This window comes from Eucyclogobius newberryi, unplaced genomic scaffold (genome assembly GCF_026437365.1).
Source record: "Eucyclogobius newberryi isolate DKJ021-1_F unplaced genomic scaffold, fEucNew1.0.hap1 SCAF_21, whole genome shotgun sequence".
In the NCBI taxonomy this organism is placed as follows: domain Eukaryota; kingdom Metazoa; phylum Chordata; class Actinopteri; order Gobiiformes; family Gobiidae; genus Eucyclogobius; species Eucyclogobius newberryi.
In genome coordinates, this window is record NW_027315846.1 from 14,564,771 (window position 1) to 14,591,879 (window position 27,109).

The 27,109-nt window shown below is 40.2% G+C and overlaps 1 protein-coding gene and 1 long non-coding RNA gene across 2 annotated transcripts in view; both read left to right on the top strand.

Annotated features, from left to right (window-relative positions):
• Positions 1-27,109, top strand: part of LOC140370691 (uncharacterized) — a 592,343-nt gene that overhangs the window by 10,933 nt on the left and 554,301 nt on the right. The window lies entirely within an intron of this gene.
• alk (ALK receptor tyrosine kinase) overlaps positions 9,589-27,109 on the top strand; it is a 424,897-nt gene continuing 407,376 nt past the window's right edge. The window contains exon 1 of the mRNA XM_072457605.1: positions 9,589-10,791. Coding sequence (XP_072313706.1) covers positions 10,071-10,791 — 721 coding nt within the window. The 5' untranslated portion in view covers positions 9,589-10,070. The remainder of the gene's footprint in view (positions 10,792-27,109) is intronic.

The following is a 27,109-nucleotide window of genomic DNA, read 5'->3' on the forward strand; positions in this document are numbered from 1 at the left end:
CCCTAAAAATCACCCCAAAGTTATAAAAAGAAAGGTGGACCTGGTGGGCCAGCCAAACAGAAATAAAATAGGAGCGACACCGGGCCAGCCCCGTATAGGGCCGTCGAAGCCGGTGCCGACACCTCTACCTAAAGTACAAAAATACGACACACCAAACCCCCTATCTAGCCCCAAACAAAAGCGAAAATGGGACTACCGGTCCCACCAGGCCAAACAAAACAGGCTAGTGCTACTGCTACTGAGAGCCAGCTGGGAGCAGGCGAGCCGAGTGCGTCTACGAAGCGGGACCGTAGCGGGATGGGCGGAGCCGAGCTGAGAGAGACAGATGAGCCCATCCGGTCTCCATTTAAAGGCTCCAGGGCGCGCACCCGCGGCCGGGAACCAATCTAATAAAAAAAACTAAACTGATCATTAGACAAAAACTGAACAGACAAAATATTATTATAACCAATAGGGAGGAAAAAGGAAAAGTGCCCAAACCTAACACACACACGCACGCACGCACACACACACACACACACACACACAAATGCATAATCCACTGCGATTTATGCATACATAAAGTGGACCAGTGGACGCTTTACCAATTTAGCCACTGCTGCTTCTGAAAAACACCTGACTGCTGACAGATGGAAATTAGCATATTTGTCTTTAATGTGGCATATGTACGCACAGAGTTGTCTTTGGATTCATTCACTTAACCCTGTTTATTCAGTGGTGTTGTAATCCAAGAAAATCCTCCTCATTCCGGACTGGACATTACATAGCAAATACACCATAAAAAGGCTAAACTCTGATGTAGTTTATAAAGCTTGAATAAGGCAAAACATTACTCATTCAACCAAACATCGTGAGCAACTTACTTTCAAATTCTGTTAGGGGGCATATTTTTCATCCTTTTGCATTGCAGTGAGCCAGGGTTGCTCTCATGGTGAAGCATGATGGTGACAGGAGCAGTTGTGTTGGGGGGACTTGTACACTGATATATGAGCTTTGCCACGTGCTGTGAAAAGTGGGGCTCCAAGGGACGATCAGCCCTTTGTAAGAACACATCTGTCTACACTCCATCACCTCTACCTCTCCCTCACCGGCCGTTTATTTCTCTGTACAGTCTTACCTGTGCGCAGTGTACCAAATATGGACACAAGTTGGTTACTCTGATCCAGGCACACAGCGTATTGTGGATAATGGAATCCAGGAGGTCTTGGTACATTTTATCTAAGGGCTGAATAGAGGAAATGAGTGATCAATCAGAAAGTAATTACACTGGACCGGGCACAGTTAAATGGCTCTCAAACTGTTATTACCAAGTATTCTGTAATGACCGTGAACTAAGTGCAGTTTGTCTTGGTCTTTTCTAGTCTATTTAACCATCTTCTTATCTGATACTCTGAAATTGTATATAATATATAATTAATAATGCACTCAAAAGCTCTGCAAGTGTTCATACACTAATAAATACATGTATCATTAGTTGTGTTAGATGCGATCTGTTTCCTCCTTGTAATAATTTGTATAATATTACTTCAGGGAACACCTCACAGGGCCAGTTTTGGAGATCACATCCACTGACCGAGTGTATGTTTTATAAATAATCAAAAATGACTTTATGTTGTCTATGTTTGTACAATGAAATCCACGAAAGTTTTAATGTTGCTGTTGAGTTCAGTCACTACGTTTACATGTAAGGCAGAAAGAACTGAATAATGGCCTTGTTCAGTTGTAACCGATTTTTTAAAATGTGTGTAAATCTGGGAACTACAATTCAGATATCTTGATTCGAATCTCAAACCTCCCAGAAACACATCGGGAGAACATCTGTGTAGTATTTCTGCTGCATGTTGGATGGTGTCTCTCCCACTCTGAGACATTGTGCGGATGTACTGGCTCCTGGTTAACACCTCCCTGGAGTCATGTCATTTCACTGCCTGCTTCAAGTCATCCAACATTGTCCCTGTCCCAGAGAAGCCCCACATGACTACAGGCCTGTGGTGCTGACATCTGTTGTCATGAGGTCATTTGAGTGCCTGGTCCTCTCCCCTGCTGGAAATCCTGCAGTTCGCCAACGTGACTATGGACAAAGCAATAAACCTGGCACTCTACTTCATCCTGCAGCATCTAGACTCTTCGGAGACCTACGCTAGGATCTTGTTTGTAGACTTAAGCTCTGCGTTCAACACCATCCTCCCTACTTCCTACCTCCCCTGCTCTTCTCTCTGAACACCAACTGCTACACCGCCAGCCACAAGTTTGTAAAACTGATAAGGTATGCAGATTACACCTTTATCGCGCTCATCCCTGATGTTGATGAATCTGCAACTAGAGGGAGGTGGACTGGCTGGAGTTCTGGTGCAACACCAATAACTTGGAGCTCGACACCCAGAAGACAGTAGAGATGAAAGTCTCAGCCCTCATTGTCCTAACAGACTCCTCACCACTGAGGACTTGTTCCGCTTGTGACAGGTACATACAGGACCTGTAGGTCTCAAGGACTCAGGGACAAGCAGGTCTGACCAAAGCCAACCCTTCTCACCCTTAACATGGACTAATTGAGCCTCTCCCCTCGAGCAGGAGGCTACAGTCCATCCGGACCGGAACCTCCCGCCATTGGACTCATGAACACTTAAAATAACACGTAACAACTCATGTCAACAACATCCATTTACACTACTAGTTTTGCACTGTTGTTCTTACCATACAATATATTTTGTGTATACATTTATTCAAAGTATTTAGTCAATGTTTATTTTTATTTTATTTTAGGAAACTCCTTAATTTTTATGTCAATAAACTTTTCCTGATTCTGATGTAACAGTGAAGTTTGATAAAAAACATTCAACTTTATGATGTATGTTACAACTATGCATACTCACTCATTTTAGATTTTTTTTTGTCTGCTACGTTAAAATAAAAAATACTAGCGAGAGCAGTTCCCAGCATGTCGAAAACCCAAAATCACAATAGTAGTTGTCTCGCAGGCGGCACAAAATTGTTTATTTTACCAGTAGAAAGTTAGAAAATCAATCCACGAATCCGTCATTGGTCAATGATAGAGAACCAGGTTAATCAGCGTTCACAGGACTTAAGCAAATGGATAACTGTCCCAGAGAATCCCCTTTTTAGTAAGGAAAAATAAAAAAAACTAGGGGGAGAAGTCATAACCTTAAGGAGAACCACAGTGAATGAGAGATCCTTCTCCCACAGACAGACATGCTGCAGATAGTCCAGGACTGACACATAAATCGAATGATCCAATTATGGCTGAGACACAATCGGGGACCTAACTGGCACTAAAACTTTATACCGTATTTTCCGGACTATAAGTTGCACCTTTTTTCATAGTTTTGGCCGGGGTGCGACTTATACTTATATTTACACTTATATACTTTTACTTATACTCCGGAGCGACTTATATGTGATAGTATTTGTTATTTTCCCACATGCAACCGCATTTCATACTCCAGTGCAACTTATATATTATTTTTGTTTTCTCTATTATGCATTTTTTGGCCGGTGCGACTTATAGTCTGGAAAATACGGTATAAAGTTTTAGTGCCAGTTAGGTCCCCGATTGTGTCTTAGCCCTCCGTTCACACCAAATCGGTTCGTTGACTTGAATGGGACAAGAGTGGTCTGACTGGTTTTTGGGGCAAAGACAATCGAATTTCGTTGTTCCGAGTTCCCCATGCATGTAAACGTAGTGTGTGTGATTTTGTCGTTCCCCTTTGCCTCACTGTTGCCCACCCACTCCATTTAGGATCCTTCTCTTCCTCTATGAATAAAACAACTTTTCTTGAATAATCTGGCTTGAATGCATTATGAATATAGAACAAACTTTTCACTGCACCGCACGAGCCTCTGATCCTCTCAGCTCCTGTTCTGCCGCCACATGTTGAAGCCATAATATGCAAATTAAGTGTTACTGCCTTTTATTCCAATTGTGTGCCTTATGCATGTGAATTTGAGGGGCAAGTCAGGTGAAGAGTGAAGAGAATCAAAATGCATGACTTGTTGTATAAATTAAGAATATTCCTCTTGTCTTACTAGAATAGTTTAATTATTTCATCTATATATTTGTAGATGAAACTATTAAACTGGCTTGCTGTATGTTTCTATGGAGACAAAAATACTGGTATTACAAGGCGTACAGCAAGGACACGGACAAATGAATAAAATATCATGATTTGAAAAAAAGAATACAATTCCTTACAAAAAAAAAATCTTTTTCTAAATTTTTTAGTGGAGCATGTAATTGTCCCCTTGATTGTCATAGTCTTGCCTGTTATTGGATTTGTTTTACATTTGTAAGTAAAGTTACATTGTGTACATGACCCACACCTGTAGTTTCCTGGTGGAGGGTCTGAAAAATGTACTGCTTTTTGGTAGAATCAGATCATACTCAACTCGTATTTGTCTTTGGAGGATGTTTGTTCACTATTCTAGGAGGCTTGTAGAACACATTTGCCAGTGATGGATCCAATGAACAAAGAACCAGTGCTTTTTCAAAATGTTTTCAATGTCTTTTCCTTGGGCTGAGTGTTGTAAATAGCATCTTGATACATTAATTATTTTTCGATAATGTTTAAAAAAAATATTTTTTGTTTGTTTATCTTATAACTGCCATAAAACCATTCCAAATAACTGTAACATAAATACAAGTATAGGCTTAATACTACATAGAACCATGTGTTCACACGTAACGACCTCGGGCAGCGCTCTTTTCTAAATGTCAGGTTGCATCAGGTCGGTTCTCCTCCTCTTTACTTACTCATGCTGATGAGTTACTTGTCATTGTAGAGTCTTAAATAATAGACCGGTGACACATGATACACACACTATTATTCATTCCAGTGAGAAATGTGTTGTTTATTTCATGACTCAGCACAACAACACAGACGAGCAAAAACCGGGACATTGCACTTTTTCCGCTGTTGGGACTGAATTTGGATTATACATTTATTCAAATACAAATACAATAATGCCTTGTTCCATTCTGATAAAGGCACACAAATTAAGTTGGCAGGGAAGAACAAAGGAGAAGGATAATAACATGTGAGATGGTTCTATTAATGGGAGGTAATTACAGGCTCAGTGCTGTGATTAATTAAAGACAAATATAATAATCATTTCACTTTCTATTCATGCTTTACGTTAACACAAGCACTGTCACTACGAATATGATAAGATGGGCAATGGCCTAGGTAGATGTCAAGGTAAAGTTATGCATTTTTATAGATGTTTCCATTTCTTTTGACTAATTTTGCTCTTACATTGTGTGCAATTCCCCCCATTCACCGCACATTACAGTATTACCACCACAAAGTGAAAGTTACTCTTTACCTGTTCATTACCTGTTGTTTTTTTCTAGAATTTTCCACTATATGGCATTAATTCAATAAAAAAAGAAGACGAATGCCTCTCCACAGACCTGTAACTTTGGTTTAATGTCATACTGTGGAACATTAACAGCAAGGCAATAACATTTACATTGAGACAAGCCTGTGGAACAGCACAGAAAAATATAATTAAATATATTTGTACTAATTTAAACAAACTCCCCTTTAGTAACTGTAAGAAATAAAATAAAAGTTAAAAAAAGAAACATGGGCTAGTTACAATCAAGCACTGCACTGATGAGGGAGAAATTAATGATTTTATAAACTCTTAATCGCCCACATGTCCATTACACATTCATTCTAATTTATCCTCAAATCCTGACCCATAACTAGATTTTCTAAATGTCAAGGTCAGTAGCAATTGGATATGTAAATTAGACTATTACGACCTCCTCAGTCGTAAAGATTCTTTTAAATATTTATACGACACTTACACTTACTGTAATTATTCAAGCAATATCACCCATGTCAGTGTTACTTGTTAAGGTTAAGAAAAGGTATACTTTATAGTCCCCATCCTTCAATGGGGCATCAGGAGGAGTGGTCACCACAGTACAGGGACACATCTCCAGATCTTGTGCTAGGCTTGGTCAGGACAATATAGCTGGAGTGTTTTACCACCTTGGGGTGCACGGTGGCAAAGGCGGTTAGCGCTCTTGCCTCCCAAGAAGGAGATCATGGGTTCGATTCCCGGACCAGACCAACATCACATGATCTCTCTGGGTGGAGTCTGCATGTTCTCCCCGTGTTACCGTGGGTTCTCTCCGGGTTCTCCGGCTTCCTCCCACCGTCCAAAGACATGCATGTGTTAGGCAAAATTGGTAACTCTAAATTGGCCCTAGTGAATGAATGTGAGAGTGTCTGTAATGTCTATGTCTCTGTGTTGGCCCTGCGACAAGTTGGCCACTGTCCAGGGTGTACCCCGCCTAAGGCCCGAAGTCACTGGGATAGGCTCCAGTCACCCGCGACCCCGAAAGGGAACAAGCGGTAGATGGATGTTTTTACCATGATGCATGTTTTGAGTTGATGGGGGAAACCAGAGCCTGGGGGAAACCCACCCAGACACGAGGAGAAACATGCAAACACTGAAAGTCCGGGCAGCCGTGTATGCTTTCATGCTGCCCATTAAAGCATAAAAACAACTAATATTAACAGATTGCAAAACAAAAACATAAAATTCAGAATCAAAATTCCGAAATGGGGGCAAAACCCGGATTAACCTCAGAATTGTTTTTATTTAGACCAGGGCATATTACGGTCACAGCTGCTACCAACGTTATACATGATATTGCTCATGTCATGAAGAATGTGCTGCTGTTTTTGTTGAAAATTCTGTAGATCACTGTATTCTCTGGATGCTATTGGGTTTGATACAATATCTAAAAAGTATTAAAAAGTTAAAAGATTACCTCACAGGTAGAGCTCAAACTTTTTCTGCAGATGTCTTTCAATTGGAATTTTTACCAATCATTTCCAATCCTCATTTCAACAAAGGGGTTTCTCAATTCAATGCAATTTATTTTTGTAATAGCCGAAATCTCAACAGTGGTGACCTCGAAAATCAACAGTGAGAACAGATTGAACAATGTTCATAGGGACTTGGCAATGTCCCAGCATCCCGCGTCCTTAGACAAATGTCTCATGGTCCCCTGTCCTTAGACCCTCCTTCTCGGCAACGACCAAAACTCTTCACGAAAAAGTAAAAATCTTGAGGAGTTCCACCGTGAAGAGGGAGATGTGACTCCCTCGAACAGACAGGAGGACGCCAGAGACAGTGGAGCTGGGCCCACTCAGCAGGAGAACCAGTTCTTCAAGGCAGATGAAGAACCGTTCATCTGGAGTAGAGACCGTTCCCCCAGACAGTCTCTCAAAGGTCTGTGCTTGGACCACTTTTATTTACAATTCATATAAACTCAATTGGACATAATCTAAAACACAGTAGCATCCACTTGTATGCAGATGATGCAATGATATATGCTAGGGCACTTTCTTTTGCGTGATTCAAAATATTTGAATGGATTTTCATTCCATCCTACAAAATTGTGTTAATTGGCTCGAGCCATTCCATTCCATGGAATGCGACGAGTCTTTGTTCTTGCCTGGTTTCTTCTTCTTCTTCTTCTTAGAATATTATTATTATTCATGGTCATTTTGCCACCACTCAGGCATTTTTGACCCCCTGAACATTGATGAAAAGTTACACATGGAGATTGGCTCGGCCCGAACTTGAATAAAATGGAGCTTGTGAGAACGCCCGTCGCCTCAACTCAAACTCAACATTGTCTGATTTGTTTGAAACTCATGGGTTATATTCTCCTCAAGACGCCATGAAAAAAAGTGCATTGCAGATACAGTGTATTCTCACAATTGGCCAGCAGGGGCGCAATCAATGCCTTCACTTTCTCTTCCTCTTTTATTTTGATGGAGCATTTCCTCTCGTGCCGTGGTTTTAGCATTAGCTAGGGGGTTTAAAGAATAAAGTCGAAAGAATAAAGTCTCAAGTCTAAAGAATAAAGTCTGGGAAGGCGGTCGCGCGGGTGGCGAGAGCCGTCATCGCCGCTACTGCGGCTTTAATTTAAAAATTGTTAATGAATTAAAATAAAACAAAATGTATGCTGTTCTCCAAAAGGCTTAACGCTTGATGGTAATATGATTGAACAAATACCCTATTACAAATACTTGGGATTGATGATAAACTCTCCTTCAACCAACACATACAAGAGCTGACAAATAATCTTAAAGCCAGATTGTCATTCTTCTTTAGAAATAAAAAGTGTCTTCCTCTTAAATTTAGAAAACAATTCATCTAGGCAATTTCTTTCAGTTCTGGATTATGGTGATATTATATACAGTTTATGCGTTCTACAGCAGCAGTGTTAAACCTCTGAACTCAATTTATCATTCAGCATTAAGGCTCATTATAGGAGAAGGATACAGAACTCATCACTGTGAATTATATTCTAAAGTAGAATGGCAAGAAGAGAACAGCACTGCCTTTGTTTGTGTGTAAAGCTCTAGTTGGCATTCTGTCTGATTATTTATCATGTTTGCTGTACATCAGATCAGGTATTCACCGCTTGAGGTTTCTTTTTATTTTACAATCCCTCTGTGTCAACACCCGCAAAAAGGCCTTCAGGAACTTTTCTCTCTTCCTGTTGAACAAAACACAGATTATTGATTAGACTAATGTTTTTTTCAGCTTTTTTATTTGGATAACCTGTGTTTATATGCTTGTTTAGTCTGTGTTTTTTATTCTTAACAGAGTACCCATGAAAAAGAGAGTTGTTTTTCTCATTGAGTTTTCCCTGTATAAATGAAATAAATAACTATTGCATGTTTCTATTCATTATTAAAAACAATTGTATGAATAGTTATATGAAATGTAATAGTATTAAAACACAAAATGCATTAATTCAGTGTTTTATTATATATATATATATATATATATATATATATATATATATATATATATATATATATATATATATATATATATGCCCTAGAAGTCTTTACGCTTAAATAATGAATAGTTAATGATGACAAATGTCACATGGTCCTAATCCTGCTTTACAGATAAGACTCTAACATGACACTGTAAAACATTCCAGAGCAATTAGAGCCGTAATGGATTTCTCAGAGCGACTCCAGGCAAGGCTGAATAACATAAGTGTGTGCTCACGCCATCTAGCGGTAATTGCATCACCTGCCCAACTTTTCACACTGAGATTTATGTCTGAGAGGAGAAAGGGACTCTTCGTTCTAAATTAAAACATAAAATTAACCCCATGTGTTTTAACAGCACACAGGGGGTGTCAACATGTGTCATCGAAGCCAGTTTTCAATTGATATGTAGTCTGAAACTGTTTCATTTGGTCACAATCGGAAGGCGCACCACAATGTAATTTCCTAACACTAAAATAACTCAGTGATTCATTCAAAGTAATCTTCATTATTACGCCCCACAGCGGGATGCGCTATGGCCGCCCCGGAGTTGCACTTGGGAGTCGTGTTGGATGAAAACCGCGTGCACTGACGTCAAATATTTTCTGGAAGACTTTGGCGCGTAGGAGCAGCTCAAGGATCCAGCTGAGACCAAACATCCCATTGTGTTTTTATACTTTTATAATTGCTTCCCTGAAAAACTGAATTGATTATTTAGTTGGGAGAGGACAGAGAGAGAGAGAGAGATAGAGAGAGAGACAGATGCGGTAGAGAGAGGAAGGGAAGGGGAGAGCGTCGCTGCATCCCGCTGCTGACAGACACAGAGACCACTTGTACCACCGTCACAACTGTGCCAAGAGACAGCGAACCTTTGAAATCCACAGAAGCGGAGCAGACCGGCATATCAATCAGCGTCCTGGAGAGGGAAGAGAAGAGAGAGACCAGCAACCCATACTACAAAAAGCGTTGGTTCCTCGGGTGTAGGCGCGCAGAGCGGAGGGACATGGCACTTTTTACGCTCGTGGAAGACGCTTGGACAGACAAACAAATGTAAAATAGACAGAAGAGAGAGAAGAGGCTGGTTGTGCTCATCTTGGTGCGCACTGGCAGCAGCAGAAGCAGGGGAAGAAGCAGGAGCAGAAGCGCAAGGACCCGCAGGATAATCGATTCACAGTCAATCCCACAATCATACAAGATTTGATGAGAGAAGGAGGTTGATCAAAGTCTTGAAACATGGCTTTTAGGATGTGCGTTATTCTGTTTTGTTCTGCGGCATTTCTCGTCGGTCTGCACTGCGTCTCCGCGGGGATGGATGCCTCTTTCTCCACGGGATTGAACATCAGTACCAGCACTTCTAATCATGTCGATGGGAGCAGCGGAGAAATGAAAAGAAACACGAACCAAACCAACGACTCGCGGACCAAGCGGAAAACGCTCGCAGTGGATCTCGTGGTGCCGTCCCTGTTGCGCTATTACCTGGCGGAGTTCATCAAACGTCCCCTAAATGGAGACTGTCCGACTTCGAGAGGCTGTTACACCGTGCATGCCAAGTTGAGGATGTTGTGCGTACCTTTACAGAAAATTATCTCGACTTTTGTGGCCGATTCCACGCAAAGAAATGTTTCTGACGGGAAACTGCCGTTCTTTCATAAACGGCCGCTGTCCAAAGTTCTGAAATTGGAAGCGAGGAAGTCTAACCAGGTCGTGGTGGAGATCGGGGAGGATTTAGTGAAGACGGGCTGCGGGGGCTTGTCCGTGTACGAGGAGGCCCCTGTGCTCACGCTGGAGATGGAACTCACCACAGTTGTGGATTGGTGGCTGGGAGCTGAAGGGGGCCGCCTCAGGGTCAGGCTCATACCCGAGAAAAGGGCGCAGATTCCCGGGATAGAGGATCGGTACGCATCCGCCATACGAGCAGCAGACCCCCGCCTTTTCCTTCAGATGTTCTCCAGAGGTGAGTTACTTTTTTTTAATTGTAATTACGTACACTTTTACGCGTGTTACAAACACGACTCTCTGGGATTGATGTGTGGCCAACAGTTGCGCGTCTGCTCCATTGCTGAGTGGAGCGTGGAAACCTATCTCTACGTGACAAGCTGCTCTCTGAGACACGCTGGGATTGGGTGATCCATAGCAGTGAAGTCGACACAACTTTATTACTCTGTTGATTCTTCATTAGATTATTAAAGGTTGTAAATTACCAGTCACCAACGTTAGGACTGCTTAATTTAGTATGATTTTTGTTTGTTTGGGTTGAAATGTGTTTGTGGATAGATTAATTTATTTGGTACGTGGATGTTTGCATTAAAGTTTTTCTACGTGGCTACTTGTGCTAGTGGTTACTTGTGGTATTGCTCCAAAAAGCTTACATCTACATTATAATTCATTATAGAACCACATTACAGATGGTAACCAGGTCTAATAACCAGGCCTATATGACTATATTGGCCAGAGATGTGTAGTTCTTAAGTGTCATTGGGACAAATTTGATTTGGATATGTATTTAGAAATTGACCAAGGGAAATTTGCTTTGGAGTTTAGAGAATGCAGTTATTCATTTTGCTGATGGGAAAGGAAAATGGTCTTCTATGGTCTGTTTGAAATAAAAGCTAAACAAGCCCAAGAAATCACACCAATATCTTTAATTTCTGTAATAAGACACTTGCACTTCTCCTTTGTTACTATAGCTACCTCTTGTCCAGTGTATGATGAACAAAGTGCATAATCATGTCTAACAAAACTATACAACTGTATAAAGTCCTTCTTCTGGACCACTTCAAACCATGTCTTTACAATAGTCCCCCAAGCCTGCTCGATGCATGGTGAAAGTTGGAAGAACATTAAATTACTGGGCCTTTATTTTTTTGATTAAGCACAAATTAAGCCATTATCTACCAAGAAAGCTTTAGCACTCAATACTCAAGGGTCCTTCCCTGGTTCTCGAGCATCGGCACAATCAGTGTAATTGCTTAATCACTTTGATGAAGGAGGTTGGCCCAGATGGGGAAATGCAAGTGAACCTGACAGACAAAAGCAATGCACAGGGCTGGTCGCAGTTGGAGGTAAACAGAAGAAAGAAGCGCCCTGCAGACAAATATGCACGCAGAGAGCAAAAAGTTTGGCTAGTGCACTGGCAGGAAGAAAAGTATATGTTGGCCTATGAGATGCCACAATGAAGACAGAACTTTACATTGCAAAGTTTTTGGCCAATATGCTTCTTAAGTGGTGGAATGGGAGACTTCTAAACATCTCCCATGGTGCACACAAGGCAAGTCATTATCACATTTACAAATTACTTTTAGTCACTGATTGCTTGGTTTAGACCTGGTTCAGACTCAATTCTTGATCATTCAACGTAGAGTAGTTAAAATGGAGGCTTGTTTTAATTTGAGTACAGGCAGACACATTATTATCCACTGATTAAGAATGAGAGTGGCCCCACATTGTTGTTGGTATAACAAATCTTGGATATTTGGTTTTAAAATGTTTGCTAACTTTGCATGTTATGTCCTCAATATTTTAAAAGCTGTTTTTGCTTTGTCATTGGAATATCACATTCTCACCTGTATATAACTGTTCCGTCAGACTGACTGCTTTATTGGTGCGTTGGTTAAAAGTGTTCCAGCAACATGTGCAAGAGCAACATTGTTAATCCATTTGTGTGGAGAGGACGGTGAGTGGAGAGTCAGTGCCGGACCCAGCAGGCTCTCCGCTTCACAGCTGCTGCCGCTGGAGATGGAAAAAACAGCAGGACGTGAGGTGCTCGGCGCTCGGCTCTCACTATTTGGGGATTTTTTTTATTACGACGATAGAATTGTGTATTGAACTCGTGCACTGTAGCAGCAGGCCTGTGCCGTAGCCAACAGGTTGTGGGCTGTGGATGGGGCGCAGAGATTTGTTGTTTAAAAACAAGGCAAATTACACATGGGCTCAATAGTCCAGCTGGAGCTTTTGTTTCAATATTTATTCAAGTTTTCAAACACAACTAATGACTGGGTTTTAATGATGTAACATGTATTGGTACGTTTCTGATGGCTGATGCGATGAAACGTTCCACTGATGTATGCATTCTGTGTTAGCCACTTTTGATGCTGTGGTTGTTAAGGCCCTATTACTCAGTTGAGTAATAGGGCCTTATCTCAACTGAAGAAATGTTTGCTCGTACATCAAATAATCTATTAAAAGTGAGTCTTTGTGAGTAAACAGCATCTTTGTGAGTGAAAATATAGATGAAAATGTCTAGTCACTCCCAAAACTGCAGTTAACAAACTCCATGCTTTCTCCTTCCTGCTGTCGTGTACATAAAATCCCAGGCAAGTGATGACACAAATTGACAGCCTTGTTTTCATCAGTCAGCCCCGGGGCAGCTCTGGTTACTTATCACCAACAAGTGTGAGTGTGAATGATGGGAGCGTCTGGAGAAGTCCTTATAAGACTGTATAAGCATTGTGACAAAAGCGTTATATTTGATTAGGAATTTAAATGTGTAGTTTTTATGTCTATTTATTTATTCATTGTATATATTATTATTTTTTGTATTTAATATAATGGAAAGCATATATAGACTTATGATGGTGTGTGTGCCTAGAAAGTTTAAAGACATTATTTATGTTTTATAATTATCTTAGATTGAGTTTCGTCAAGGTTTGTATTAGGGTTAATTGAATATTAATTGTGTCATCTCTTATCATAGTCACGCACTTCATCAGCCCAAAGCCTTGCTATCGAGAACAAAGTCTTATTACCTTATCATAGACCATATTATTGCTTAATAGATGGTATCCGTCTATTCCGTCTAGATCGTGTATGTATTTACTGTGGAAATTGGCTAAACCCTTGTTCCTATTGTTTGACGCACAAAACAGTACAACATTACTTTTGCATCTTCAACTTCTGGTGGCATGTAAATAATACTAAGTGTGGCTGATACCATCGCAGTGCGTTCATACTTTTATTCTTTTGTGAGATATTTCCAAACCATTCAACCATAACCATAAAACTGAGGCAAAGCTTTTAATGAACAGATCATTTAAAATTTAGATTTCATCTGAGGTTTGGATTGTTTTACCGTCGCAAGATATCGACCCAATTGTCTGGTGTAGTTCTGCACTCCTCAAAAGCAATTTTATGCCGTTCTACATAATGGGAAATAAAACTCCCATCTTTCTCAGTAAGACACTTGCTAACATGGGATATAATGATACTAAAGTGCCTAAATAAGTTATGACTAAAGCATAACTCATCTCCACTCCCAGCACTTATCATTATAAATAGTTATGGATGACGGGAGCTATCAAAGAAGTGCAATGGCATCAACTTTTATTGGGCCTAATTAAGTGTTGCCCATTGTTTATTGCTGCTATGATCGTGTCTTCCATTTCACATCTGTATCTTGAAATTGATCAATTCATCAATCATTAAAGCCCTCTGCTGTCAGAAGAGGCATCCTGGAATGCTTCATGAGAGAGATGTACGAGTAAGCTTACATTATTAAATACTCCACGCTGCATCAAAGTATAGGAAGTATAGAGACGCCATGGGGTTAGATTCACCATGTGCTAACACGCATTTTAATATACGTTTCGGAAAGAGTTGTATAACAGTAATTTTTCATTGTGTTCATTCAACTGCAGCTGCAGGAGAACATGCATATTTCTACCGTGTTGCCGGATAAAGCAGCCAAACAAAGAGAAAAGTACAAGTAGAATTCGATTTTCAAAGGCCGAGTAAAATAAGCCCTTTTAGATTTGTATTGATTAAACTACTGCATCAAAGACGTGGTAATATGGCAAACAGAGAGATAAGCGCACAGGATTGGGCTGTTTAAAGGATTATCTTTGCACTTTAGCACTTCCACATGACACGGAGAGGCAGTGTTTGAACTTTTTTACTATTACAGGAATGGTGCAAATAGAGTGGTTCCAAACATTATCTCTCTTCATTATTCTGCTTATCCTTTTATGCTGTTTTTAAGGAGACCATATGCCATTTTCAGGTTTTTAGCATTGAACTATTACATGGATTACATCATCAAGTCAGTAATCATTGTGGAGTTTGTTCATTTCAAACTATTCTAAATGGTCATAAACAAGACACTACAGGTGAATTAGAAAACAAATCTTAATTTTAAATATATCAATTTGAAACTTCTCCTGTTGTTTACTCACATGAATTTAAGAGAAAATGTATTACATGTTTTTTGTCATGTCGAAATTAGGCATTTTGTGTGTAAGAACAACCACAATTCCATTTAAATCTGAAAAATTACATTTCTTGCTTCATTTTGTTGACAAATTAAATACAACAAAATGTACAAAGGGGATTTTGGATACATAATATTTTGTTTTCAAGTAAACTTGATCTGACTGAAAACTGGCCTAAAATATGTTGTCTTATTTTTAAGATTTAAAACTTTAATACATAATGCTCAGAATTATATATCAACAAATCATGTACGTTCTGTCAAAATCTTCCAAAAAGTACAAGATTGCAAAGTTTGGTACGTGTACGAGTGATCTTTATGTCCCTAAGGAATAAAAATGCATGCACAACGTCCCATGTAAATCTATGGATGCGAGTGGATAATTACTAAAATAGGAGCAGATTGTGCCTCTACATACTGACACTGTAACAAGCAGCAGATTGTCATTTACATGTTCATATTTTTGAAAAAACATGTATCACTTGGAGTTTGAATTTTTGAAATAATCACAACTAAGTGCAGGGATGTGGGCAGGGATAAGGGTAGGTGAAAACAAGAGCACTTGAATCTCAGTTGCAGGACAAAACAGAATTACTCAAACATGCATGAATCAATCAATCAAAACACAATTTTGAGAAAGCTAATGATGAGGAAACACTGTGAATTTGTTTTTGCACAAACTGGCAAATACTACTGTTTAATCAGCACTTGTGCAATATTACAATTATACATGCTTCCTTTTCAATATTTTACCCTCTAAATCATGTGAAAAAACAAAGACACACAACTAGAAGTGTGTGTTTGAATCTTGGTTTGATAATTATGTTGGCACCATTTCAAATTCTATGAAAATCTTTCTATGCCGTGTACTTCTTGTAATATCAAATAATAAAATGGAAATGTGAGTTGAGTTCTAACATAACAAAAATAATACAAGTTTAATATTGGAATGGATGTACATATAATCATGGTCCACTGGTTGTTGTTTAGAGCGATACTGCAAGAATGTGCTTTAGTGGCCTTGAGGTGTGAATGGCCTCTGTTTTGGTCTATTTAACCCTGTGGCAAACAGGAGCTTTCCAAGGTCCTGACTTCTCAGTGCAGATGTAGTGCAGGACTGGAACATCATTTCTGTATACATAAAAGCATGCCACTCACAGTGTGTTTTACGTTGTTGCCTGAGCTTAACAATTGCAAAGAGAAATTGTATAAATTGGACTATGTTTTTTTTCAATTTGTTAAACACAATCACTGAGAGGAAGATAATTCTGAACAAACGTCTAAGAAATGAATTAAAACGTGTTGTATCACACTAGGTACAAATAATTCATTATTCAAGTAAGAATTGAGGAAATGGTCTCATGTTGGGTTTATCACAGTACAATATCCCAAAATCAAACACCGTATAATACAAGCCTAACTTTATGACTCTTATTACACCCCTCCCCAGACTTTCTTCTAACCTCAAACTCTACCCAATCGCTAAAATTATCAACTCTTATTTGTATGCAGTTGCTTTCTCTGTGTTCAGCCTGATTTGTTGCTGTTTTGCATTTCCTCTCTGTAATATACGTACACTGCTCTCTTGTTTTCCAGCCTCCAGTAATACTACAACTATTAGCATGAAATAAATACCTGCCATGGCACCAGAAATAAATTGGCGATCAGGCGAGCAAGCCGTGGGGAATCAAGGCATTAACAGCGGGTGGAGCGTACTAGGCCCTATGTATTGGCCCTATGGGGGTAGCTCATTAATGAGAAGTGCTTGGATGAGTTACAGTGCAGGTTATGGGGAAAACAGTAATGGGCAGATGTGATAAAGAGTTGACCTCTACTTTATTAACCTCTGTTATGTTCACCAAGCGCCTTCATAAATAGGTGTCAAGAGAATCATTAAACGATTGGCGGCTGAAGGGAAAGCCAGAAGAAAGTGTGGCCCCCTGCTTCATTAACTTGTACATTCCTTCTGGCCACCCCTGTGCAGATGCTGAAGCTCTTCAGAGGTCTATTAGCAAAGGCTGACTTGATAAACATTAACGTGTCTCAGGGCTTAAGTTGAGTGTTGCTTCGATCCCCTCCAAAAGCATGCTTCTGTGATCTATTATTGTAATTGGTGGCTCACTTTGTGCTGTTCTGACACTTGACACTACTTGAAAGTTGTTGGGTACAACATGGGTTGCCAAAATTATATCATTGTGCAAGTGCAGATTTTGACAGAAGGGTAGTTAAATTAATAAATAAATGAATGCTGTTGTATTAAACAAAGTTTAGAAAAAACATTAATAATTGTTGTGAGCTTGAGTAAGTTAGAAGGCAAATATTTAACCAACATTTTGACACAAACTGAGGCTCAGATCAAATGGAGTCTACACATGCTTAACATTTTTTGAAGCTGGATGTCCACTGTACGATTTTGTTGACGAAAGATTTATGACTGTAGGGAAAATGTTGACAATTTTGACAAAGATAAAACTTTGACAAAGATAAAACGACCTTAGACGAGCTTCCATTTGTATCAGAGTGAGCCCTCCTGTCGCTGCACCTACCATCAATCTTAGTCAAAAATGTAAACACAAGTGCTCCCCCAAATGCTTCGCCACGAACAGGACGATATCTGCCCATTTCCCTTTTGTTTACTAACTTTTATAAACACAAAACTCTGCTACTATGTCATTATACCCAGGGGCAGTACTATCCAGAGAATTCATAGTAATATCTGAGAGCCTGATATTCACGATCACGCTTGATTGTGTGAACCATCACAATGTGACTATGCTCTTACAACATGGCTGCATTGTGGCAGAGTGGGTAGCACTCTCGCCTCACAGCAAGAAGGTCGCGAGTCTGACTTCCGGGTAGGAAGTGAAAGTAGATCACTGCTCCTGAGGAGATGCTCCGGCGGCATTGAAGGTTGGGTCAAATGCAGAAGACAAATTTCCCTACGGAGACAACCATAGCGTACCTTAACTTTCAATTCCCCACAAGTTGTAGAGTGACATCCATAATTCTTATAAGATGTAGTGGTCGCTTGGCTTAAGGCACTGTGTTAGTACTCAGGAGAAGGAAAGGCCATAGACAGAATACAAGAGGACTTTATTTGTCCTGAAGGGAATTTGGCTTAACACACCAGCTGTCACACAGAAAAAACACCAAGAAGACAGACGTAGACACTGGAATACGTCACATGAAACAATCCCTGTTCTGCTCAGAGACCTGAATTTAGGAGGTTCACTGAAATATTGAGGAATTACTTTTGATACCAGTTCACATACACATATCTTTTCTTGTTTTTGTTGGAACCCTATAGTGGCGTTGAGATGGGAGCAGCTGAAAGAAAGGGTTAATTCCCAGGTCTCTTTCTGTGTGGAATTTGCATGTTCTCCCCGTGTCTAGGTGCTCCGGTTTTCCCTATCACTTAAAATATGTACAGTAGTATATAGTATGCTGGTGTATGAATTAGAGTGTGTTGTGAGAGTATTTGCAGGATGGATATTAGCACATGGCTACAATCCGGCGTGTTTACAGCATGTGTGTCATGTATGTCCATTAACATGCACTGTTCTCACCGAATAAATTAAATAGTGGAAGAAATGAAAAGGGTCCTCAAATATCTGCTGTAATGATGGGCATTCTTTTACTTCACTGACTTTGAGTGCTTACGTAAACCACACTTTGGAATATTCTCCATGCATATAGATATGTTTTATGCTATACTGTGATATATTATAGCTTAAGGAACAATATTTAAATGGAAACAAGCAAGCGGAGTCTCCCCCAGGCCAAGTAAGATTCAGGTTTTTGGAGAAGAAAGCCAGAGCACATTAAGGACATTGTTTTTTACATTTTCAAGCACAATAAAACCTTCCAAAACATACTGCGTCTATAAAACTATGTAGGTAAAACAAACAGGACAATCAGCATAGGTATAGCTCCGTTGAAGCCGTATTTGTGCAGGAGTTACAACTCCATAAACTGTGAGCATACAAATCACACAAGGACCAAACGACAAACGAAACAAGGCAGAGAATGGACAGAAGCCAGAATCTAGGGCATAAATCAGCCTTTAGGCAAGCAGTTTCACACTTCCAAAAAGTTGGTACTTATGATAATGCCCCATCTCAAGGATCACCAGATTAAAAAAGGACGAGATTTACCATGTAAGACAAGGTGAAAGCTGTGCAAAGAAGCCCCTGAGATAATCCAGCACATGACTGCAGGGTGTAAGATGCTGGCAGGGAAAGCATACATGTAGCTTCATAACCAAGTTTCTGGCAAAGTGTACAGGAACATCTGTGCGGAGTATGGACTGGAAACCTCAAGGTCAAAGTGTGAACTGACCAGTGGTGGTGGAAAAACAGCAGCAGTAAATGTGACAAATTGACTTTACATTAATCATTTATTGTAATTACATGTTTTACATCTCTAAAGCCTTGAGTATGAGTGATTGAGCTGCATGTCCTGATTTTGCTTGACCACTGAAAACAAAGCTGCAAAACCAAAATATGACCGGGGAGCCCTCGACTGATGTGAACGCTTTAACTATTGGCCAGACTTTACAGCTCCATCTGAAGCATGAAGTCTGGTGTATCTTTATGCAGTTAAATTATGTTGGCAACTGTGTTATGTCTGCCTCGCCTGTAGCTTTTAGGGGAGGATTTTCTCATTAGAAGATGGATACACTTTTAATACTCCGTGTCCAAGTTCTTCTGTCATTCCTGAGCTTGGGAGCCCCTGGTGTATAGTTTCACACTGCGCCAGACAAAGAGAGCTTGCAAACAGATGTTAACTTAATTGTGGTAAGCCCAATCGTGAATAATTTGAATTGTCCCTAAAAATAGAAGCTGCTGCAAAGAATAAAGAGATAATGTAACTTGCTTGTCGTTACTGAAAAATCAATGGATTGTACAGTTATTCAGTGGTCATATATATTATAACAGTAACACAGATCACCAACAGTAATTTCCCTTTTCCAAGTGATGCACTGTAACTCAGTGATTGTTGAAAAAATTCACATTCCAGGTCAGACAAAAATGTAGCCGTAAGGAAAATAACAAGTCAAACACAGAGTGCAAATGGAAGCTAGCAACTGTAGCAAATTGATAGTGCAGGTGTTGGTGCTAGTGCTCCAGGTCACTCTGTCCCAGCTCTGGTCCTTTGGCTGGTTACCGAGCAGCAAGAGAAGCGTGGGAGAGTGTGGTGTCTCTTCCTGATGAGACAAGTGCCCAAACCCAGGATATACACACAATGTAATTAATGAGGATTCCAGTAATTTAAACCGAAAGAAAAGGTTCCCATCTGAATAAAATAATAGAAACAAACAGACTATAATAAGATGGGTGACAAAAGCTGCTTTCTTATACATATGAATTCCTGTTCATCACAAAAATGCCGATGTTAATGTATATTACACTGATATAAATGCTACATTGTAATAAAGTTTTTGAATTCAGAAAAAAAACAAGCAAAATCATTGTAAATTTAAATACACCACTTACTATGATGAGGTACCACTATGGAGAAGTGACGCAGCAGAGAATGACAGAAATCACAAAGCCTTATTTAGTATCAATTCGATTTAACAAGTTTGCTTACATGAATCATGCATTTTGTCCGTGCTAAGTGACCCGCCAGATGGAAAACTAAATCTATTGGACCACACCGGCAGACACTCCAGACAGTCTTTCCCATATTTATTTGACATAGTCTGCATGACACGTGTCTCCGGGATGGGTACATCGCTTTTAGATTGATTTTTTCCCATGTTTGACCGTCCCTAGTCGTCAACGCGCTATCTGCCTCTGCATCTGCACACGTCTGTGCTGAGCGTATGTATCTTTTACGACGACTCTCTCGTCGACGCCTCCACCTTATGTGTGGCGCTTTTGTATCTTTAACGATGGACCCAGTCTCGTCTGGCCCCTCCCTAGATTTAGCTTTTGCTAAACTACTCGACCAAAGCTTTTAGTGTTAAAACTGGCTCTTAATCAGTGGAAGGTGCGCCAGGCTCTTCCTGGACTTTGCAGTGGCCTTAGTGCCGACTGATAATCTGACCAGCCTGTGTTCTGACCCTTTCCCCGGACATCTGCTATGCGGCTGCGCTTGGATACCGGCACAATGGGCTGTTGTGTTGTAATTGTGTCTAAATAGTAGTTTTAGAATTTCATTAATTTAAAAGTGTTATTTTCAGGCTAATCAAATAGTTTAAGTAAAATCACAAAGACATGACAGAAATCACAAAGCAGTTTAGGACATAAGACGACTGACTTCCTATTAAAAACTGACGAACTGATGATCCTCGTCTCTTCATAAAAAGAAATGGATTGTCATTTACTTGTTTTTATTGTTTGAAAGTAGGCATCGTTTATCACTACATGTTAGTCTGAGGAATAATACCAAGTAAGTACAGGATTACTCAAACAGGCATGGATCCATCAAATTACAACTTTGAGTAAACTTGTGATAAGGAAGATATTCATTTTGTCTCTATGAAGTAAACGTTGGTCAGTAAATGCAGCTGAATGAGGTGAAGCTGAGCCTGTACTCTGGCTGCTGACACTTTGCACCTGCTGACCTTTCACTTAATACAGCTTCCAGGTGGAAAGCTCCAAAGCCAGTGGAAAAGTGACACGGAGTCACCGCCAATCAATGAGCCCTGTGACATTTAAAGCTTGTATCAATCAGCAGCTAATGGGAAAATCAATGACAAGGCAGAACGACATGCCACTTTATTATTTATGCATTTCTATGATCAATTGACTCGAAGGAGCGGAGTGTTGTATGTCTGGGGGCCCCTTGGTGGACCCCTCTGGCACCTGGCACCGCTGATAGATGCACCAGCATGATCAAGCGCATGTGTCACGGCGTTAGTGGGAACTCAGCTCGATTTGGTGACATTGCGGGGATGAAACCTGCTCCAGTCGATGGTCCTCACTGTGAGTTTTTGTCAGTGAAAATTGGCGTTGGCACTTGTGGTTAGATCATCTCTTGGTTGTCCTCACACATTTATTAAGAAATACAGTGTCATCAAAAATAAGAACATCCAAAAGGAGTTCTCTGATTGGAGTGCTTCTAATCAGCAGAGTAGCATTTGCCAAGACAATGATACATTCACATAGACACTTCAGCATTTCATCAAGGACTTTTTACATAGAACAACTGGTCCTACAATTCTCCATGAATCGTCAACTACTTTAGTTGAAATAGGAAGAACATTCCAACTATATGGGATTTTTCTAACCATTTCTAACATGCTAACTGTTAAAAAAAACATAATAGACTTGCGTACTTTACCAACCATTATTTTAGATCTGTCCACTTCCCACCCTCCTCCCCACTGTGCACATAGGTAAGTAAAGTTTAGTGCAATTATATTTTTAATGCTACTGACTTACTAATAGTTGGTACTTCTGTTTTGTTTAAAATATTTGTTGTATTTCATCGTTTAAATTTTGGCAATGGCGATTTGGTCCATTCTACTTTGGCCGTTGGATGTTGACCTTCTGCTCATCCGTGTACGTGTTTTTTTGTAGTTCTGGAGTGGATATTTTGGAGAATAATAAGGTTAAGTCACTCAACCAAATCAAACATAAAATAATGCACATTGGGTGGAAGACAATTGCAACTAAATACTAAAGATTTAAGCTGCTATTGGAAACTTTTTTTTATTAGATTAGTGCTGTAACTATTATTATACTCCATTATATTCCAGCTCTATACTGTATTATTTAGCAATGAAGTCTGAAAATGAAGTACTTCCCTAATTAGTTCTGACTTCAGTTTTAAAAATAGTACACCAACCTAGTTAATAATACAAGTCACAAGTTACTCCAACATTTACAAAACCTAATTAGACTATGAACTAGATGGAATAGTTGCTTCAAATTACTTGAATCACTACTGTAAAATCCTCACAATGTAAGATTACGGATCGCGGATCGGACTTATTCCACAAGGTTAACAACACCAGAGATTCGCCTCCACGTCCAACCTAGACTGCTGCTGAAGATGAATGCATTTTAATGAGATGGCCCCAGAACTCCCTCAAATGAATGAAGTTCAACATGGCGCCTGTCGGGTTATACTGTGACACGTGAGCCGTTCAGCTTTGAGGAAACTGGTAAATCATGTTAAAGTGTCTCTGATTTTCATGCAAATGGAAATCCTGGGTGATGAAATGTTGGATCAAAAATATGGCAGTGTCTTTTGGACCATGCAAAATTTGAAATATATAGGGCCATTCGTTTATTCCAGTCATCGGTATATTTCAAGAGACAATGACAAGAAGAAGAAAAGGTGTGGGCTGAAGCTTATGCTTATTAGGCCGACACTTTAAACCCGTGAACATGTGAACTAAACTAAAACAAGTGTGAAACCATTCGTAATTAGTAGAAAGACAAAGGAAACTGCACAATAACAGATGAAAAGTAGAATATTGTCAGAGAATCAGAGAAGCAACATCACAATTTTAGGAATATTCACAATTATTGGCACTTTTTGGCCTACAACATTGTCTTATATACGAGTACATGGATCAATCTTTGGTGTTACTTTCATGGGCCTTCAGACCGGGATAAACCAGATGTGGAGATGTTCTGTCTAAGTTGTGTCTCCACTTGTCTTTTCACGCCTCAGTACAGTGTTTGTATCATCATGACATATATTGACACTCAGACCTTTTAGTTACGGATGGTCTGATATGGATTTTTTGGCCAATACAATACCCAACAGTTATCTTGCTACTGTGGCCGATAAATAACATTTAGATTTTGAAATCCATAGAAAATCCTTCACATGCATGAGTGGTGATGGTACACATGTATGCCAGGCTCCATGTGCAGCCAGCCGCTGTGTCGTGAGTTTGATTCCCGACTCCGACTGTTTACTGTCCTCCCTTCTCTCTCATCCCTCGTTTCATTCTCATCTGTCCAGTCCAATAAAGCCTACGGGCCAAAACTCCAGCCAAAAATTGTTAAAGCTGGGTTACTCGACCTTTTTTCCTCGCTTTCTGCTGATAATAAAGCAGCGGCCGCCTGCATGTAAGGGCTGAAAGCAGCGCTATAAGATAAGATATTCCTTTATTGTCCCACATGGGGAAATTTCATTGGTGCAACGCAGGTAAATACAGAGGTAGATCCAGAAGAACAGATCACTTATAGGAAGTCTAAAAAACACTTTCAGTAGAAGATCTCCTATAAATAAATAAAAACTCCCATAGACAAATAAATAAATAAATAAATAAATACCATTGCATGTGATCCCGACAGTAATTGCACATGAATATGTGTCACGACAGCACATAGATTGCACATGAATTTCACAGTAATTGCACATACGACAGAATTGCACATCAGTATTAGGTTAGGTCAGTATTGCGACGGGATAACGTGACGATCTCCGGGTAAGACGACTGTTGTCCGCAGTTTCATGAGTTCCTCCTTTGTGGAAACGCGGTACGGCACCGGCCGGGGGGCGGGGCCGGAGCCGGGGGGCGGTACCGGAGCCGGGGGACTCAGAGCCAAAACACATCGCAACGACACGACGAAAACACTCAATCCAGCCGAATAAAGTCAAAACAAGTTAATTTAAAGCGATTCCAGTGCGTGTCCCGATCGTTCGTGAAGTTCCTCTTTCATATAAACGTGTATATAAACGTGTACCGACGACACGCCGTACTTTAGCGCGGCCGGAGGGCGCGGGGAGGGGCTGGTGGGCTCACTCGGAGCTAGCTCACGTCACAACAACACAACGAACGCAACGAAAAACGCTCAAATCCAGCCGAAAAAAGTCAAAAACAGTTGAATTAAAAAACTATTCCAGCGCGTGTCCCTATCGTACAGTAAAATAGAAAAAATATACTAACTATATTTACAAAATATAGGAGATAAAGCACAATAAGTGTGAGAAAGAAGAGAGAGCGTTTACACCGGGCTGCCAGCTGTACCAGCGCCTTATGACGTAACTATGATTGGCTCTGCTTGAGCAATCCACCCCCGTTTCACTTTGCTGTCTGAAAAAAAGGTGTTCTAAAGTCATGCGTGCGACTTAAAATAAATTAATCTGAATATTAACACGTACCGACGGGTTTGTGAGAGCTTGGAAGATTTTAATACCGATTCGGTTTCGTTATGTGAAAATCAGGCACCCATCTTTAATTTCACAAATTAACCTTTCACAAGATGTATTTACCTAGATATCTAGGATCTTTGTTACGTAATTGTTTAAACATGCAGCCATATTTAGATTTAACCTAATCTGCATTCACTTTCCATTTCTACTCATTACTCTGTTCAAAAAGACAAATGCACTGAGAACAAACTGAGAATGACACATGGCCACACAGACGAAGGCAGCTTAGAAAGATTACTGGTGCCAAACATCAGATTTTCCATATTGGACCGATACCGATATTTTTGGAAAACCCTCCGATATCACCAATACTGATACAGTACATTGCCCATCTTTACATTTAGTGGCGTGTCCATGAGGACGTTTGAAATCTGGCTGTCTCTCAAAGCTTGGAGTGAGTGACTGTTGGCTGTTGCTCCACGATACAAGCTGCTGTGGCTCAACCATCTAATCTGGAGAGTGTTATTGCCAGGCTCATAAACACCTTGACAATATGAACACAGCTATGTCTTTGATGGGATTAATCCCTCTTGTCTCAATGTTTTGTTAATGAGCCCGACTCAAGGTGACTTTGTCTGATTCGTCTTGTTCTGACTACATTTTGAGGACTGTCTATCTGCCCATTCCCCTGATCTTTTAGTTATTTATGCCACTTGCTTGTGCTTAAAAAAAGCAGGAATAAGAAAAAAGTGTGGTGCTGCCTGTTTGATTAATGGGGATGCTCATAAGAGGGCCTTGGTGCCGGAGTTTAGCTCAGAGCGAGGTACGTGCACAGATGCATACTGTACATGATCTGAAAGGGCAAGTCTTAAGTTTCATGTCAAATGGGTTAAACCTATTACAAAATGTACTACAGTGACTTTTCTGCAGAAGCTGATTGGACAGTTCTGATTGAGTTTGGCTCAATGCACGGTGGAGGGTGGCCAGGCTCATTCGTTGCTTATTCTGGATCCCAGACAAGCATCTTTAGGCATGTAGCAGGGCCTTTCCTACTTTCACCTGCAGGACTCAAAACGTAAGGATTATTGCATCAGACAGCGACCGTTTAATAGTAATGATATTCAAAAAAGATATTACAATATTGATAAATGTGACTTTTTCTTGACTCGTCATGTTGAGACTCTTGGCATTTAGTTAATGTTATAGTGTGTTATTTAATACATTTAAAAACATTGGTCAAGATTTATGCCTCATCAAAGTTCATGGCCCTCAAATATTGCATTCGTTTAGCTGATTGCCTCTTGCAGGAATCTAAAAATGTATTGATTAGATATAATGAGTGCAGTTTAAAACATACAGCTTAGATGCCCTTATGGACCTTTTTACAGTGATTCATGAGTTTTAATGTGGCCAGCTGGCAGAAAGATGGATTTACAGAAGACGTAAGCATGTGGAGGATACAGGATAAAGCCTTGGTCTTCTCACTCCACTGAACCAGTCGCACTAAGCCTGGCTCAAACAACTCTCACCTCTGACAAATCTTAAGCCAAAACCACTGGAGCAAAAATCCCAACCACATCCAGCGCCACAACACAGATCTCCCAAAATTCACCTGAAGTTAAAAAGCTATTAGCTGAAGTGGCATTGGACACAATACACAGAAACGTGGGGCTGGTTCGGAGGGGCAGACATGAGAGCACTCAGGCCACATCCCCAGCTCCCTTTATGATCTGTAATGGGATTGTCGAGGGGCACCAGCAGCATCCTCATCACAGGACAAAGCTCTCTTAATGGGATATGATACGCCCCGAAAGGCCAGGGCAGAGCGCCTTCTTACTTACGCTTATCCCATGAAACCACTCCAGCGCCTCAACCTGCTCCCACCCCCTTCAGGGAGAGTGGTCTCTATATATTGAAGCCACCATATCTGGATCATTGTATGGATCTGAAATTGAATTACATTACATGGCTATGGTGTAGTGCACCATGAGCTGTTATCATCATT